This window comes from Myotis brandtii, unplaced genomic scaffold, assembly GCF_000412655.1.
Source record: "Myotis brandtii unplaced genomic scaffold, ASM41265v1 scaffold1270, whole genome shotgun sequence".
Classification (NCBI taxonomy): domain Eukaryota; kingdom Metazoa; phylum Chordata; class Mammalia; order Chiroptera; family Vespertilionidae; genus Myotis; species Myotis brandtii.
In genome coordinates, this window is record NW_005354465.1 from 1,097,629 (window position 1) to 1,111,377 (window position 13,749).

Consider the following 13,749-nt stretch of genomic DNA (forward strand, 5'->3'; position numbering starts at 1 on the left):
GGGATGTGCCCGCAACCCAGGCACATGCCCTTGACCGGAATCGAACCTGGGACCCCTCAGTCCGCAGGCCGACGCTCCATCCACTGAGCCAAACCGGCTTTGGCCATAAAGTCTTTTTTGATACTCTCTGCAAGAGTCAGTCATTCCTTTGCCTGAGCTAATGCCGTATTTGGTTACTTCCCTCTTACAATGCTTATCACATTATATTTTAATAAATGGTATATGAGTCTATCTGTCCCACTGTACTCCAGGCCCCAGAAGAATAGGGACAATGTTTAATCATTCTTTGATCCTCAACCTGTCGCCTAATGCCCAGCACATAAAGTATATCAATAAATATAACAAATATTTGATTGCTTGGCATGATTCAGGCACAGAGGTGAATACTTTACCCACATTTTCTTAGTTAATTCTCACAACAGCCTTATGAATCCTGTCATTATCACATTTTACATGTGAGGAAATTGAGACTAGGGAGGTGAAGTCACTCGCCTCAAGATGAACAGATGATATATGGTATGTGTGGTATCCGGGGTGTGGCCCTGGAGGACTTGTGCTAGTTTTTCCATGATTCTCTTCTGTTTTATCTCTCAGAGTAATGATGCGGGTGTGCTGGTTGGTGAGACAGGACAATCGGCACCAGCGAATCAAACTTCCACATTTGGAAGCAGTGGTGGTTGGGCGTGGCCCAGAGACCAAGATCACTGATAAGAAATGTTCTCGACAGCAAGGTAACTAACTGGTCACAAGAATGTGGAGAGCCTTAGAGTAGTGATAACCAAAGGTGCGCATTTTCTGGGTGGTCATGATGGAAAACCTTTGGTCTGCCATAAACAAAACTCAGGAACAGGGCTCTTTTAGCCAACACCAGGCCCTATTCACTCCTGATTCCACCCTCCGAAAGCAGTAACTATTCAGTGTTGGGAACAGACGGGTCCTTCCTGTTACTATCGGTGGTGGAGTTCTGTACCCTGCTTTGTCTAGGAAGGGTCCGAGTTGGGAGTGAGACAGTTGAATTCTAGGATCTCCAGGCTGAAACTGTGTCTGAGAAGTGATGGGATGGTTCCATCCTTTACATATTGCCTCATACAGAGGGTGCTTTTTAAATTTATTTTAAAAATTTATCTTTATTGTTGAAAGTATTACAGATGTCCCCTTTGTTTTTTTCCTCACTGACCCCCTCTACCCAGCACCCACCCTTCCCAGGCATTCACCACACCATTGTCTGTGTCCATGGGTTATGCATATATGCGTATAAGTTTCCCAGTTAATCTCCCCCATCTACCTCCCCACCTCTGTCTTTCCCAGAGGGTGGTATCTTTATAAAATGATAGTATCTAGCTCTTGAAGTATCATCCCTGGGATTTAATGAAATGAAAGTCCTTAGGAAAAAGCCTTACCATATACCTCATTTTTTTGCCTGTAAACTTCTGGACATGCTCATTGCTACCAGGCCTCCCAATGCAGTACGTTCCACATAGCAGGGTTTCCCGAGGCTTGGAGTTGCAGCACTGATTATTGGTTTTGCCACATGAGTTAATCTAAATGGGTGAAAAAAAATCATGCTTGACCTGGCTAGGCCCAAGATACAGAAGCAGACGCTACTTCTCACTCTCTGTCCCCCTGGTCACAATAGGTGTGTGTCCGCCTGTCTTCTGCCTGTCCTCTCTGGAGAGCAGCTGTGGTGTCTCTCCTCTTTGTTCCCTGTCTCACTTACCTGAGCATGAGTGATAAATGTTACTTCTTCCCACACATGCTCAGATTGTTCTGACTGTTCCTCTTTCTAGACCAGTGGTTCTCAACCTCTGGCCCTTTAAATACAGTTTCTCATGTTGTGACCCAACCATAAAAGTATTTTCGTTGCTACTTCATAACTGTAATGTTGCTACTGTTATGAATCGTAATGTAAATATCTGACATGCAGGATGGTCTTAGGCGACCCCTGTGAAAGGGTCGTTCGACCGCCAAAGGGGTCGCAACCCACAGGTTGAGAACTGCTGTTCTAGACTATTCTCTCCACTCCTACCCAAGGCCAGCTGAACTTCTGTTTTTCAGGAATGTATCATTTGCCCCTTTCTCTGGTAAAGGCATCTGATAGTTTTATGTAATAGCGGGAGCCTGATTTAATCTTGAGTGAAGAGCTTGTAAGAGAAGTGGGTCCCCTTCCCTGATTGCAGAGTCTGTGATCCCAGGTGGGCCAAGGGCTCTGGAATAGGGAGACTTGTGGGGACGCAGTGAAGCTGCCTCTTAGGGATATTAGCAGTAGCTAAGGGAGTATGTACACTGTTGGACTTCTTTTATTTTTAAGTGTTTGATTCCACAAATATCAGAGAATAAACAGATAGTCCCATCACCCTAATATTCTCTGAGTGAAGAAAATCAAATTTTAATTTATGATGACCTGTTGGACATTTTATGGAAGGATTTGGAGCCCCAGTCACCTGTATAATGGGCAGTTTTGCTCATAGGCCTTTGAGGAAACCCATGTCAAGTTGCCTTCATGAGGCTTCATTGTCCTGTAGAGAGAATAGGAGCAAGTGCCTGGTTCTTCATGGCATTTGGGTTTGACTTTTTTCAATCTCTTTCAGTGCAGTTGAAAGCAGAGTGTAACAAAGGATATGTCAAGGTAAAGCAGGTATGTCTGTTTGTGACTTGAATTTCCATTTTATACTTGACGATTTTCTTATGCTGTTGACTTTAGAGTGTCAGTGCCAGCCAGTAAGTCTTCTCTGTCATGTGTGGAAGTGATGGAGTAATATAAGTGAACATTAAGCATAGTTCCTGGCACATAGTAAGTGGTTAACATAACAGTGACTATATTAGTGATGGGATTGTTGCTTTTTTGTAATTACCTTCTGATTATTTCATAGGTAGGGGTCAATCCCAGCAGCATTGACTCAGTCATAATTGGGAAGGACCAAGAGGTGAAGCTGCAGCCTGGCCAGGTTCTCCACATTGTGAATGAACTTTATCCATATATTGTAGAGTTTGAGGAAGAGGCAAAGAGCCCTGGCCTGGAAACACACAGGAAGAGAAAGAGGTCAGGCAACAGCGATTCCTTAGAAAGGGATGCTGCCCAGGAAGCTGAGCTCAGTACAGGACTGGTACCTGGGAGTGACCCTAGCCAACGCTTTGTGCCCCCAAACAAGGGGACAGATGAGTCTACCAAAAAGGTGAGGGTATTTTGCTTGATAGATGATGTGGAGATTAAATGATATAATGACGGCTTAAATGTTGTGTACACTCTAAAGCCAGGCACACGTGAGGGGTTATTAACCATGATAGGGGTTATTAACCAAGATGAAAGAGTCACTTGTTTGTGTCACCAGTCACTTGGGTGAATGTCCCTTTATGTGCTTTTCTCTTGCATTCCTGAGGTAAGCCACTTGAAGGTAGGGCGATAACGGAATATACTTAACACTGAGCTACTAAAATGTGTGTCAGTCATTTGTATTTCTAGAAGGTTAGCATTGGAACACTTTTCATAGATCATGTGATTCACATCCTGATGTCAAAGTGGAGACCTAGTCAGGTTTAGATGGAGTGGGAGAGGACAAAGAAGATGTGGTTCATACTCTGGCATTTCCAGCCTCTGTCTAGACATGTAGCTCTGGATATAGGGAGAAAATGGGGATGGCTTATGATTACAAAGGCAAAAGATTGATATAAAGGGGATATAGTTTAATTCTTAAAAATTAACTGTATTTCCAAGTTTGGTTGGATTTTGCTGACATTCAGTGTTAACTAATGCCAAATTTAATTATTGGCATTTGAGATTTTCATTGCTCTTTATTGTTTTAGGAATCATTGGGCCACTGGAGTCAAGGCTTGAAGATTTCTATGCAGGATCCCAAAATGCAGGTCAGAATAAAATTTTGGCATTGAAATAATCGGCAGAGTTTATAACTATAAATGAAATCAAAGGCGATCAGTGTTTCAAATGAGATTTGTTTTATTGGGCTATTTGTGAGAACATGTAGCTTTTCCCATTGCCAATAAGTTAGCACCTGAAATTCTTTGGAGAGAAACTAAGTTCTTCAAATGAATATCCCCTCTGCCTTGTTCCTCTTAAACTTCTGCATACTATTAAGGGAAGTTGAGTTAACCTTACTGTGGTCCCTTTCAAGGGAGCATCAGATAATAATGACTGTGTTTACTGGCTTATCCTGGGATTAATAGTCCAGTATCACCCTAGGAGGGGTCTTTGAGTTCTTAAATTATCTACTGGGATGACAAGGGGCCAGATCTGATAGGGCGTCTTGGAACACACGGGCAGATGTCATATGGTCTGCTGTGGTAGAGTGGAGAAGGGAGCATTTAATTGATGCCTGGATGGACCTCACATCAGATCCTTAGCAACTACTGTACTTCATACTGTGCATCTTCTGTGTAGTGTGGTAATTAAAACACAGACTGAAGTTGGGTCGAAATCCTAGAGTTCCTACTTTGTAACTGTGACTTTGCATAAGACACTCAGCTTATCTGAGTCTCTGTGCTTTCATCTGTCAAAATTGGGATACTAAAAACTTTTACAGAAGATTGTAGTGGGATTAAGTGAGTTAATGAATATAATAGCACCTGGCACAGAAGATGCATAGAAATGTCTGTTTCCTTCTCCTTTGCCCCTCTTCTAGGTTTACAAAGATGAGCAGGTGGTGGTGATTAAGGATAAATACCCCAAGGCTCGTCACCACTGGCTGGTCTTACCATGGGCCTCAATTTCCAGTCTGAAGGCTGTGACCAGGGAACATCTTGAGCTCCTCAAACATATGCATGCTGTGGGGGAAAAGGTGATTGCAGATGCTGCTGGGCCCAGCAAACTCCGCTTCCGATTGGGCTACCACGCCATTCCCAGCATGAGGTAAGCCCTGTGGGGAGTGCTGGTGCATTCTGATTATGTGTAGGTGGAGATGGATGCAGCCTGGGTCTGCTGAGTGTGCTGATAGCTGCAAGGCCCAGGGGGGTTTCCAAGGCAGGTGAGCTGAAACTTCTGTTCTGTCTGACTTTTCTGTAAGCCTTGAGTTCCTACTTCTGCTTGTAATTCAATTACATACTTTTTTTGTTCCTCTCAAAGGTAAACCTCTGAGGACCTAATTTATGAACTAGACGAAGTAGCTTTATTACACCGGGATGAAGAATTAAAGAATTGTAGTCAGTGACTGTTCAGAAACTCCTAAGTGATTAAGGACCATTGCTCTGAAGGACACAAACATCACTGACTTCTGTCCTAACAGCTTAGTAGATCTAAGATGTAAGATAAAATGAGAGAAAAGTGCGGAGCCGGTTTTCTTTTGGCTCATACCCAGAAGGATTGAGAAAGGAATGGTTGATTCTTTTCAAAGAATGCATCCAAGGCAGTGCTCCACAGGTCTTTACACCTAAACGAGATAAGCAGAGTAATGGATTTCAGAGTTTTATCTTGGGTTTTTTGAGTTATTTTATTTTATTTTTTTGCTTTTTTTTGTGTAATAAAATATATATAGCATAAAATTTACCACTTTAACCATTTTCAAGTGTCCAGTTTAATGGCATTAAGTACATTTACATTGTGCAACCATCACCACTATCTATTTCTAGAACTTTCTTCCCACACTACCATCTTCCTTCCTCTCTCAACCCCTCAAAATCACCATTTACTTTCTGTCTCTATGAATTTAACTACTTTAGGTACCTCATATAAGTGGAATTATATAGGATCTGTCTTTTTGTGACTGGCTTATTTCACTTAAGGTAATTCTTCAAAGTTCATCCGTGTTGTACCATGTATCAGAATCTTTTTTAAAAAAATATATTTTATTGATTTTTTTACAGAGAAGAAGGGAGAGGGATAGAGAGTTAGAAACAACGATGAGAAAGAAACACCGATCAGCTGCCTCCTGCACACTCCCTACTGGTATGTGCCCGCAACCAAGGTACATGCCCTCAACCGGAATCGAACCTGGGACCCTTGAGTCCTCAGGCCGACCCTCTATCCACTGAGCCAAGCTGGCTAGGGCTGTATCAGAATATCTTAAGGCTATTTTTAATAAACACCCATTATTTTTCACGTGTTTTTTTTTTTGGATGAGTAATTATGACTTAGATTACTGGCTACTTTAACCTAATGAAATTTTTGTGCCACATATTTCTCCCCATCAATACTCTTTCTTTTAAAAGGACGCATAATGTATCTAGAATAAAATGCATAATAAGATTTATAGTTTGATCAGTTTTGACAGATGTACATGCCATGCAACTATCACTCTGATCAAGATACAGAACATTTCTATCATCTCATCCCAGGAAGCACCTTTGTGCTCTTTCCAGTTAATCCTCCGCAAGCATTGTTATAATTTCTTTCAGCATAATTGGTTTTGTCTGTTCTCATGTAAATGGAACCATGTAATGTGTATTCTTTTTCATTCTGGCTTTCTTTGGTCAGCATAATGATTTTGAGATTCTTGCATGTCACCCATAGTCCTATTTCCCTAATGCTTCAGAGCCTATTACTAACAGCTAATGATTAAAGAGCCCTTTTCACATAGTAACCATGGTGTCCGTGCCTTTTTCATATAATGAATACTGTTGTGCTAAGGAGAATTCTAAAAGCAAGAGCTGTGGCAGGTGTGGGTGGGAAACAAAGTGAGCAGTAAGTAAAGTTGCCACTTACATATCCTTTTATGACCACTCTTTATGACATAATTTTGAATAAAGTTTATAGAAAGGAAAAGGTAACAATAATTTTGTCTATTGTAAAAGTAATATATTTTAAATTTAGAAAATATAAAAAAAGAAAGTGTGAAGCAGGACAAAAATCTTTCATAACATCACCACTAATTAAACTGTAGACCTTATTTGAATTTCACCCATTTTTCTTAAATCCTTTTCTGCTCCAGGATTTGATCCAAGATCCTGCAATTGAATTTATTATCTCTCCTTAGTCTCCCCTAATCTGTGATACTTCCTCTTCCTTTTCTGGTTTTCTTTTTTTAATATATTTTATTGATTTTTTTAGAGAGGAAGGGAGAGGAATAGAGAGTTAGAAACATAGATGAGAGAGAGAGACATCGATCAGCTGCCTCCTGCACACTCCCTACTGGGGATGTGCCCGCAACCAAGGTACATGCCCTTGACCAGAATCGACTCTGGGATCCTTGAGTCCGCAGGCCGACGCTCTATCCACTGAGCCAAACCGGTTATGGCCTTTTCTGGTTTTCATGACCTTGACACTTTTGATGAGTACTGGCTAGTTATCTTATAGGATATCTCTCAGTTTGGGTTTGTCTGATGATTTTTCATAATTAGATTGAGATTATCCTTTTTTCTTTTTTTGCCAACATGCCACAGAAGTGATGTGTCCATTTCAGTGCCTCATATCAAGGAGTGCATGATGTCAAGATGATTTACTACTCATGATGTTAACCTTGATCACTTTGTTAAGGTTGTGTCTGCCAGGTTTCTCTACTCAAAGTTACTATTGAATATTTTGAGACTATGCTACTATCCTATTTCTGTTCAAACTTTTGCCTAGTACTTTTAGCGTCTCTATTGGTGGATCTGGCCTGCAATAGTTATTACTATGGTGTTTACCTAATGGTGACTTTATGTTTCCCTCATTCCTTCTAATTTATTTTTTGTGTTTTATTAATACTCACCCAAGAATATTTTTCTATTGATTTTTAAAGAGAGTGGAAGAGAGGGGGAGAGACACAGAGAGAGAAACATCTATGTGAGAGAGACACATCGATTGGTTGCCTCCCACATGCGCCCTGACCAGGGCCGGGGATGGAGCCTGCAACTGAGGTACTGCCCTTGACTGGAATCAAACACGAGACCCTTCAGTCCAAGGACTGGCACTCTAACAACTAAGCAACCGGCTAGGGCCCTTCTAATTTATTAATTAGATTTCTTCCATGTGGAAGAGCGCCCCCACAATCCCTGCCCCAATTATATATTTATTCAATTATCAGTACAGATTCATGGATATTTATTTTATTCTATAAGTTTTAACTCAGTCTATCATTATTTATTTTGTTGCTCAAGTCATTCCAGCTTTGATCATTGGACGCTCCTTTTGGCTGGCCCCTGTAGCACTTTGACATACCTCCAACATGTTTTGAGCACTTATTTTCTGGAATAAGATGTTCCAGGCTCATTATAGCCCTGGAATGAGCCACTTCTGCCAAGAGCCCTTGTTCCTTTTATTGGATATTTATAAACCAAGACTTGGGTACTAGGTTTCTGTGATGTTGATCTTAGGGTGTTTTTGCTCCTAGATCTTCTCAGTAGATAGAGCTAGGAAATAAATGCATGAATCCTAACCTGCACTGGTAACACATACCTCTCTCTTTATTTACCTGTATGTGTATATGAAAACCATAATTCATAGTGATACCTCTCATTCCAGTCCAACCCCACAAGGTTCATTCTTATTTCCATTATTGTAACTTCTTTCTCCAACAGTGAGAAATTTGGCTCTCATTAGCTACACTAAATTTACTTATTTGTTCAATCCTAGTACAGTTGACCCTTGAACAACACGGGTTTGAATTGTGCTGGTCCACTTATATGCGTATTTCTAAAAAATAAATACGTGCAGTACTGTAAACCTATTTTTCTTATGATTTTCTTAACATTTTTCTAGCTGACTTCATTGTAAGAATACTGTATATAATACATATAGCATACAAAATATATGTCAATTGACTATGTTATTGGTGAGTCTTCTGTTTAGCAGTAGGCTAGTAGTAGTTACTCTTTTGGGGAGTCAGAAGTTGAACATTTTTGCCCAGCTGGTGTACCTCAGTGGTTGAGCATCGACTTATGAACCAGGAGGTCAAGGTTTGATTCCCACTCAGGACACATGCCCCGGTTGTGGGCTCGATCCCCAGTGGGATCGAGTGATCAGTGATTCTCTCTCATCATTGATATTTCTATCTATTTTTCCCTCTCCCTTCCTCTCTGAAATCAGTTAAAAAAAAAAAAGTTACAGATTTTCAACTGCATGGAGCTCAGCACCTCTAACCTCTGTACTGTTTAAGGGTCAACTTTGTACATATAAAATAGTTACAGAATTGCTATTCCATACCCCTGTGAGAAATACTTTTACTCACAATAGCACAGTATTTGTATACAGTTCTTATTTAAAAAATTGATTTTAGAGAAGGGAAGTGGGGGAGAGAGAAAGAAAGAAACATTGATTTGTTGTTTCACTTATTTATGCTTTCATTGGTCGATTTTTGTATGTGTTCTCACTGGGGATCGAACCTGCAACCTTGGTGTATCAGGATGACACTCTAACCAACTGAGCTACCTGTCCAGGGCTGTATACAGTTTGTTTGTTTTTTTAAAAATATATTTTATTGATTTTTTACAGAGAGGAAGGGAAAGGGATAGAGAGTTAGAAACATCGATGAGAGAGAAACATTGATCAGCTGCCTCCTGCACACCCCCTACTGGGGATGTGCCCGCAACCAAGGTACATGCCCTTGACTGGAATTGAACCTGGGACCCTTCAGTCGCAGGCCAACGCTCTATCCACTGAGCCAAACCGGTTAGGGCTGTATACAGTTCTTTTTCTTTTTCTACTATCCAGTGAAAATATTGCTTTCCAAAGTTAATTAGGTTAGTTATTTTCTTCCTGACCCCCTTTAGAAGGTCTTTTATTTATAGTTAGGTTTGTTACTGCTTATATTCCATTTTGGATTCCTCACATACTGGTTTTTGTTTTGTTTTTTAATATTTTTATTGACTTCAGAGAGGAAGTGAGAGGGAGAGAGATAGAAACATCAATGATGAGAGAGAATCATTGATTGGCTGCCTCCTGCATGCTCCCTACTAGGATTGAGCCCACAACCCAGGCATGTGCCTTGGAATCGAACCATGATCTCTTGGTTCATAGGTCTATGTTCAACCACTGAGCCACACTGGCCGGGCTACTGGTTGGTTTTGATTATTTATTGGGGGAATGTGAAGTGTTATTGAGTCTAAAAGTCAATGCTATACAAAAAGGCATCCTACCTGGTTTAACAAGTTGAACAGCAAACTCTTGATTTCGTTCTCAAATCTGCTTTCCCCATAAGCTTCTCTATCTCAGTAGGTGGCACCTCCCCAAACCCACATCCAATCCATTAATAAGTCCTGTTCTAAAATATTTTAATAATTGAATTGCTTCTTGTCATCTCCACTATTATAGCTCTAGTCTAAGACATGATTATTTCTGACTTGGACTGCTAGGTCTCTCTGTATCCATCCATACCCACTTCATAGTCCTTTCTCCCAGCAGCAAGAATCATCTTTAAAAAGTATAACTCAGATAGTAGCACTCCTCTGCTTAAAATCCTTAATGGCTCCCCAATATAATCAGAATATAGTGCAAACCCCTTGCTGACCTATAAGACCCTTATGATCTGGCTCCTACCTAATCTCTGCTCCAAGGCTCCAGTCATTCTGGCCATATTACCTTTTTTTTAAAAAATATATTTTATTGATTTCTTACAGAGAGGAAGGGAAAGGGATAGAGAGTTAGAAACATCGATGATAGAGAAACATCGATCAGCTGCCTCCTGCACACTCCCTACTGGGTATGTGCCTGCAACCAAGGTACATGCCCTTGACCGGACTCGAACCTGGGACCCTTGAGTCCCCAGGCCGACGCTCTATACATTGAGCCAAACCAGTTAGGGCCTGGCCATATTACCTTTCTGTTCCTTGGTTGTACTAAGCTCTTTCTCATCTCAGGGCCTTTTGCACTTAGCCTCCCCACTCTCTGAAATACTCTTTCCCCCAAAATTCTTTGCTTGCCTGACTGCTTTCTCAGCTCAATCACTGCCTGGGAGAGACCTTCCCTGAACACCCTAAGCTAGTTAAAGAGGCAACCTCTACCCCCTTGGCACTCTCTATCACATTTCTCTGTTTTATTATTTTCTAAGCAATGTTATTTGAATCTTCTTGTTTATTGGTTTACTTATACTTTATTTGTCTCCCCTCATGATAATATAATTTCTGTAAGGAGAGAGGTCTTCCCCATTTTGTTCACTGCTAAATTCCCAGTGCTAGAACAGTGTGTGGCCCTAGTAGGTAGATAATGAGCATTAAATATTCTTAAGTGAATGAATGAATTGAATTAAATGGAAACAGTCAATATTTTACATACCCATACTTTTACTGTTTGTCCTTTTAATTTAACCATAGTCTTTCATGGATTTAATCGTCTATTTCCCTCCCCCTCTCTCAACTAGCCATGTACACCTTCATGTGATCAGCCAGGATTTTGATTCTCCGTGCCTTAAAAACAAAAAACATTGGAATTCTTTTAATACAGAATACTTCCTAGAATCTCAAGGTAAACAGTATTCTTTGGTTTTCACAATTGTTTCATTTTCTCAGCTATTCTTATACTTGACTCAGTTATTTCCCTAAATAACAATCTGGTCTCAAAAACCCCTATTTAACTTTATATTCCCTATAAAGAGGGCCTCACTAAAAGAAACTGGATTATTTTAATTGTAGTGGGATTGTCACTTTGCTGTGAGCAGCCATCTTTGGGGACCTAGAAAGCTGTTATATCGGGGTCAGAAAGGTGTTTTATTATAATACCAGGGTACTTAAAATTGTTCTGAGAATTATTGGAGATCACAGATATGAAAGCTCTGAGCAGTTCTATGTCTCTTCTGCCATCAGCTGAGCAGGAACATGGGTCTACCTTGTGTTAGGAGTGGTTAATTAACAGGGGAAGGGCGTGTGTGCAGAGGAACATTTCCCAGTGTATATTCTGTGGAACTTCAGTATGCTGGGGGATTAACAGTGACAGCTGCCATCGACCAAGGGTCAATCAGTGGTAAGCACTGTATAAGGCTCTGACATAGTAACAGGGATTGCTTAGAATGTATCTCAACGGAATGTAATATCCAAAATAGGTTGCTCAGATTGAGAATTTGATCAAGCCCCTTTCCCCAGCAATGAGTCTAACCTCAAATTTACAGGATACCTGGCATATATTTATTTGGGGTCACATTTTTTTTTTCTTTGTATTGGCTTTCCAGAGTATCTGGGCTCTGAACTTTTTTTCCTTGCTTGCAGCTGTGATCAAGATGATACAAGAGGCTGGCAGAGTGACTGTCCGAGATGGTATGCCAGAGCTCTTGAAGCTGCCCCTGCGTTGTCATGAGTGCCAGCAGCTGCTGCCTTCCATTCCTCAGCTGAAAGAGCATCTCAGGAAGCACTGGCCCAAGTGATTGTGTGGAACCTGAACTTCTGCAGCAAGTATGGTGATTGTTTAGAGCAGACTCCTGGCACCTGTTCTGGATTGCCTGTGAACTTTTACTTATTTCTTAAATTAAAAATACAGGCTTTTTTTTTTTTTTTAAACAAATTTTGTTCTATTCTTGAGTGACAAAATGTGGGGTGACTCAAAATAGGTCAGGAATTAAGAATTTGGGTTTGTCATGGATGTGTTCTCTGGTTGGGCGAGGGTGGCCGGGATAGGCCTGACCACTATCTCCAGGACCCACATCAGCTCTAATGGGAGCAAAGCCATGTTCAGATTGATCTAATGCAGGATATGGAAGTAGAGGGTAGATAATACCAGTATGTTTCTGTTCCTTATACTTATCCTCCCTCCCGGAGGCACGAGGTGCCCTTTCTTCAGACCAGCTGGAGGGGTCTCTTGTATATCCTGAAGGCATTGATTGGTCTAGTTCTCTGATCTTTTTTAATTAAAAATTTTTTTTCAATTGCAGTTTACTTCCAATATTATTTTGTATTACTTTCAGGCATACAGCATAGTGGTTAGACAATCATATACTTTACAGTGTTCCCCCTGATATTTCCAGTACTCAGCTGGCACCATCAGTTATTAAATATTACTGATTATATTTCCTATGCTGTATTTGTTCTCTGATCTTAATCTGTTCTGTAATATTCTTTCTCTTTCCCTTCTTCATGGAGAGGCTTAGATTCTTCTGTCCCTTTCATATTTTTCTATCCCAAACCACCCAAATACTGCCTTCTCAGGAAGTCTATCTCCTAAGTTCTCCTTCACTCTGAGCAAACAGGCTAGGTGAGTGGGTGGAGGGATGGGGCTTTCTTCTAGTATCAGGTGCTCCTGGATGGTGAGGAAATACTCAGCCATATGTTCATCACAGTTCAGTGAGCAAGTCTTCTTGCTGGCCTGCTTGAATCTGTTTGAAAATAAAGTTCATTTGTTTGAGGCATCTCTCCTAGGTAGTTGAAACTAACAGTTTAGCTAACAGTCACAAAGTAATTTCTGATACATGAAAAGATAGTTGTTTAATGAAAAAGTTGCATAGAACCCCATAGTGTCATTTTCCCCTTAGAACAGGGGTGGGCAACCTTTTTGTGAGTGCGTGCCAAAACCAGCAAAATCTGACTCAAAATGCTTCTGCGTGCCAACCCTAATTTTTTGAGAGCATGTTACACCTACTTGATATCTCTTAAGGTGTATGTAAGTGAAGAACCTTGAAGAAATAATAAAATTCATTCGAGCGACAAAAACACAGTATATGATGATGAAAAATACATTTATTTTTTAATTTATACATGTACACTGATAGTCTGACAGCAAACTTTATGACTCCGTTTGATATTATCAGTGGGACTTTTGCTGCTGCATCACTGATGACAGAGGTTTTACATCAGGTTTATATTTTGTGACCTTCAGAGATATGCACGAGGTACTACTTTCATCTGTCAGGCTACTCCTATTACGAGACTTAACAAAATTCATCACTGAGAACAAAGATTCACAAG

The 13,749-nt window shown here is 40.6% G+C and overlaps 1 protein-coding gene across 3 annotated transcripts in view; it reads left to right on the top strand.

Annotated features, from left to right (window-relative positions):
- The window catches only part of APTX (aprataxin), an 18,199-nt gene extending 5,481 nt beyond the window's left edge, over positions 1-12,718 (top strand). For 2 of the 3 annotated variants that reach the window (XM_005859554.2, XM_005859553.2), the window contains exons 2-8: positions 595-731; positions 2,589-2,635; positions 2,871-3,173; positions 3,802-3,861; positions 4,635-4,861; positions 11,220-11,323; positions 12,061-12,713. In XM_005859554.2, coding sequence (XP_005859616.1) covers positions 599-731; positions 2,589-2,635; positions 2,871-3,173; positions 3,802-3,861; positions 4,635-4,861; positions 11,220-11,323; positions 12,061-12,215 — 1,029 coding nt within the window. In that variant the 5' untranslated portion in view covers positions 595-598 and the 3' untranslated portion in view covers positions 12,216-12,713. Of the gene's footprint in view, positions 1-594; positions 732-2,588; positions 2,636-2,870; positions 3,174-3,801; positions 3,862-4,634; positions 4,862-11,219; positions 11,324-12,060 lie in introns of all 3 variants that reach the window. The other variant, XM_014534254.1, reaches the window with a different exon arrangement.
- Positions 12,719-13,749: the final 1,031 nt, after the last annotated feature.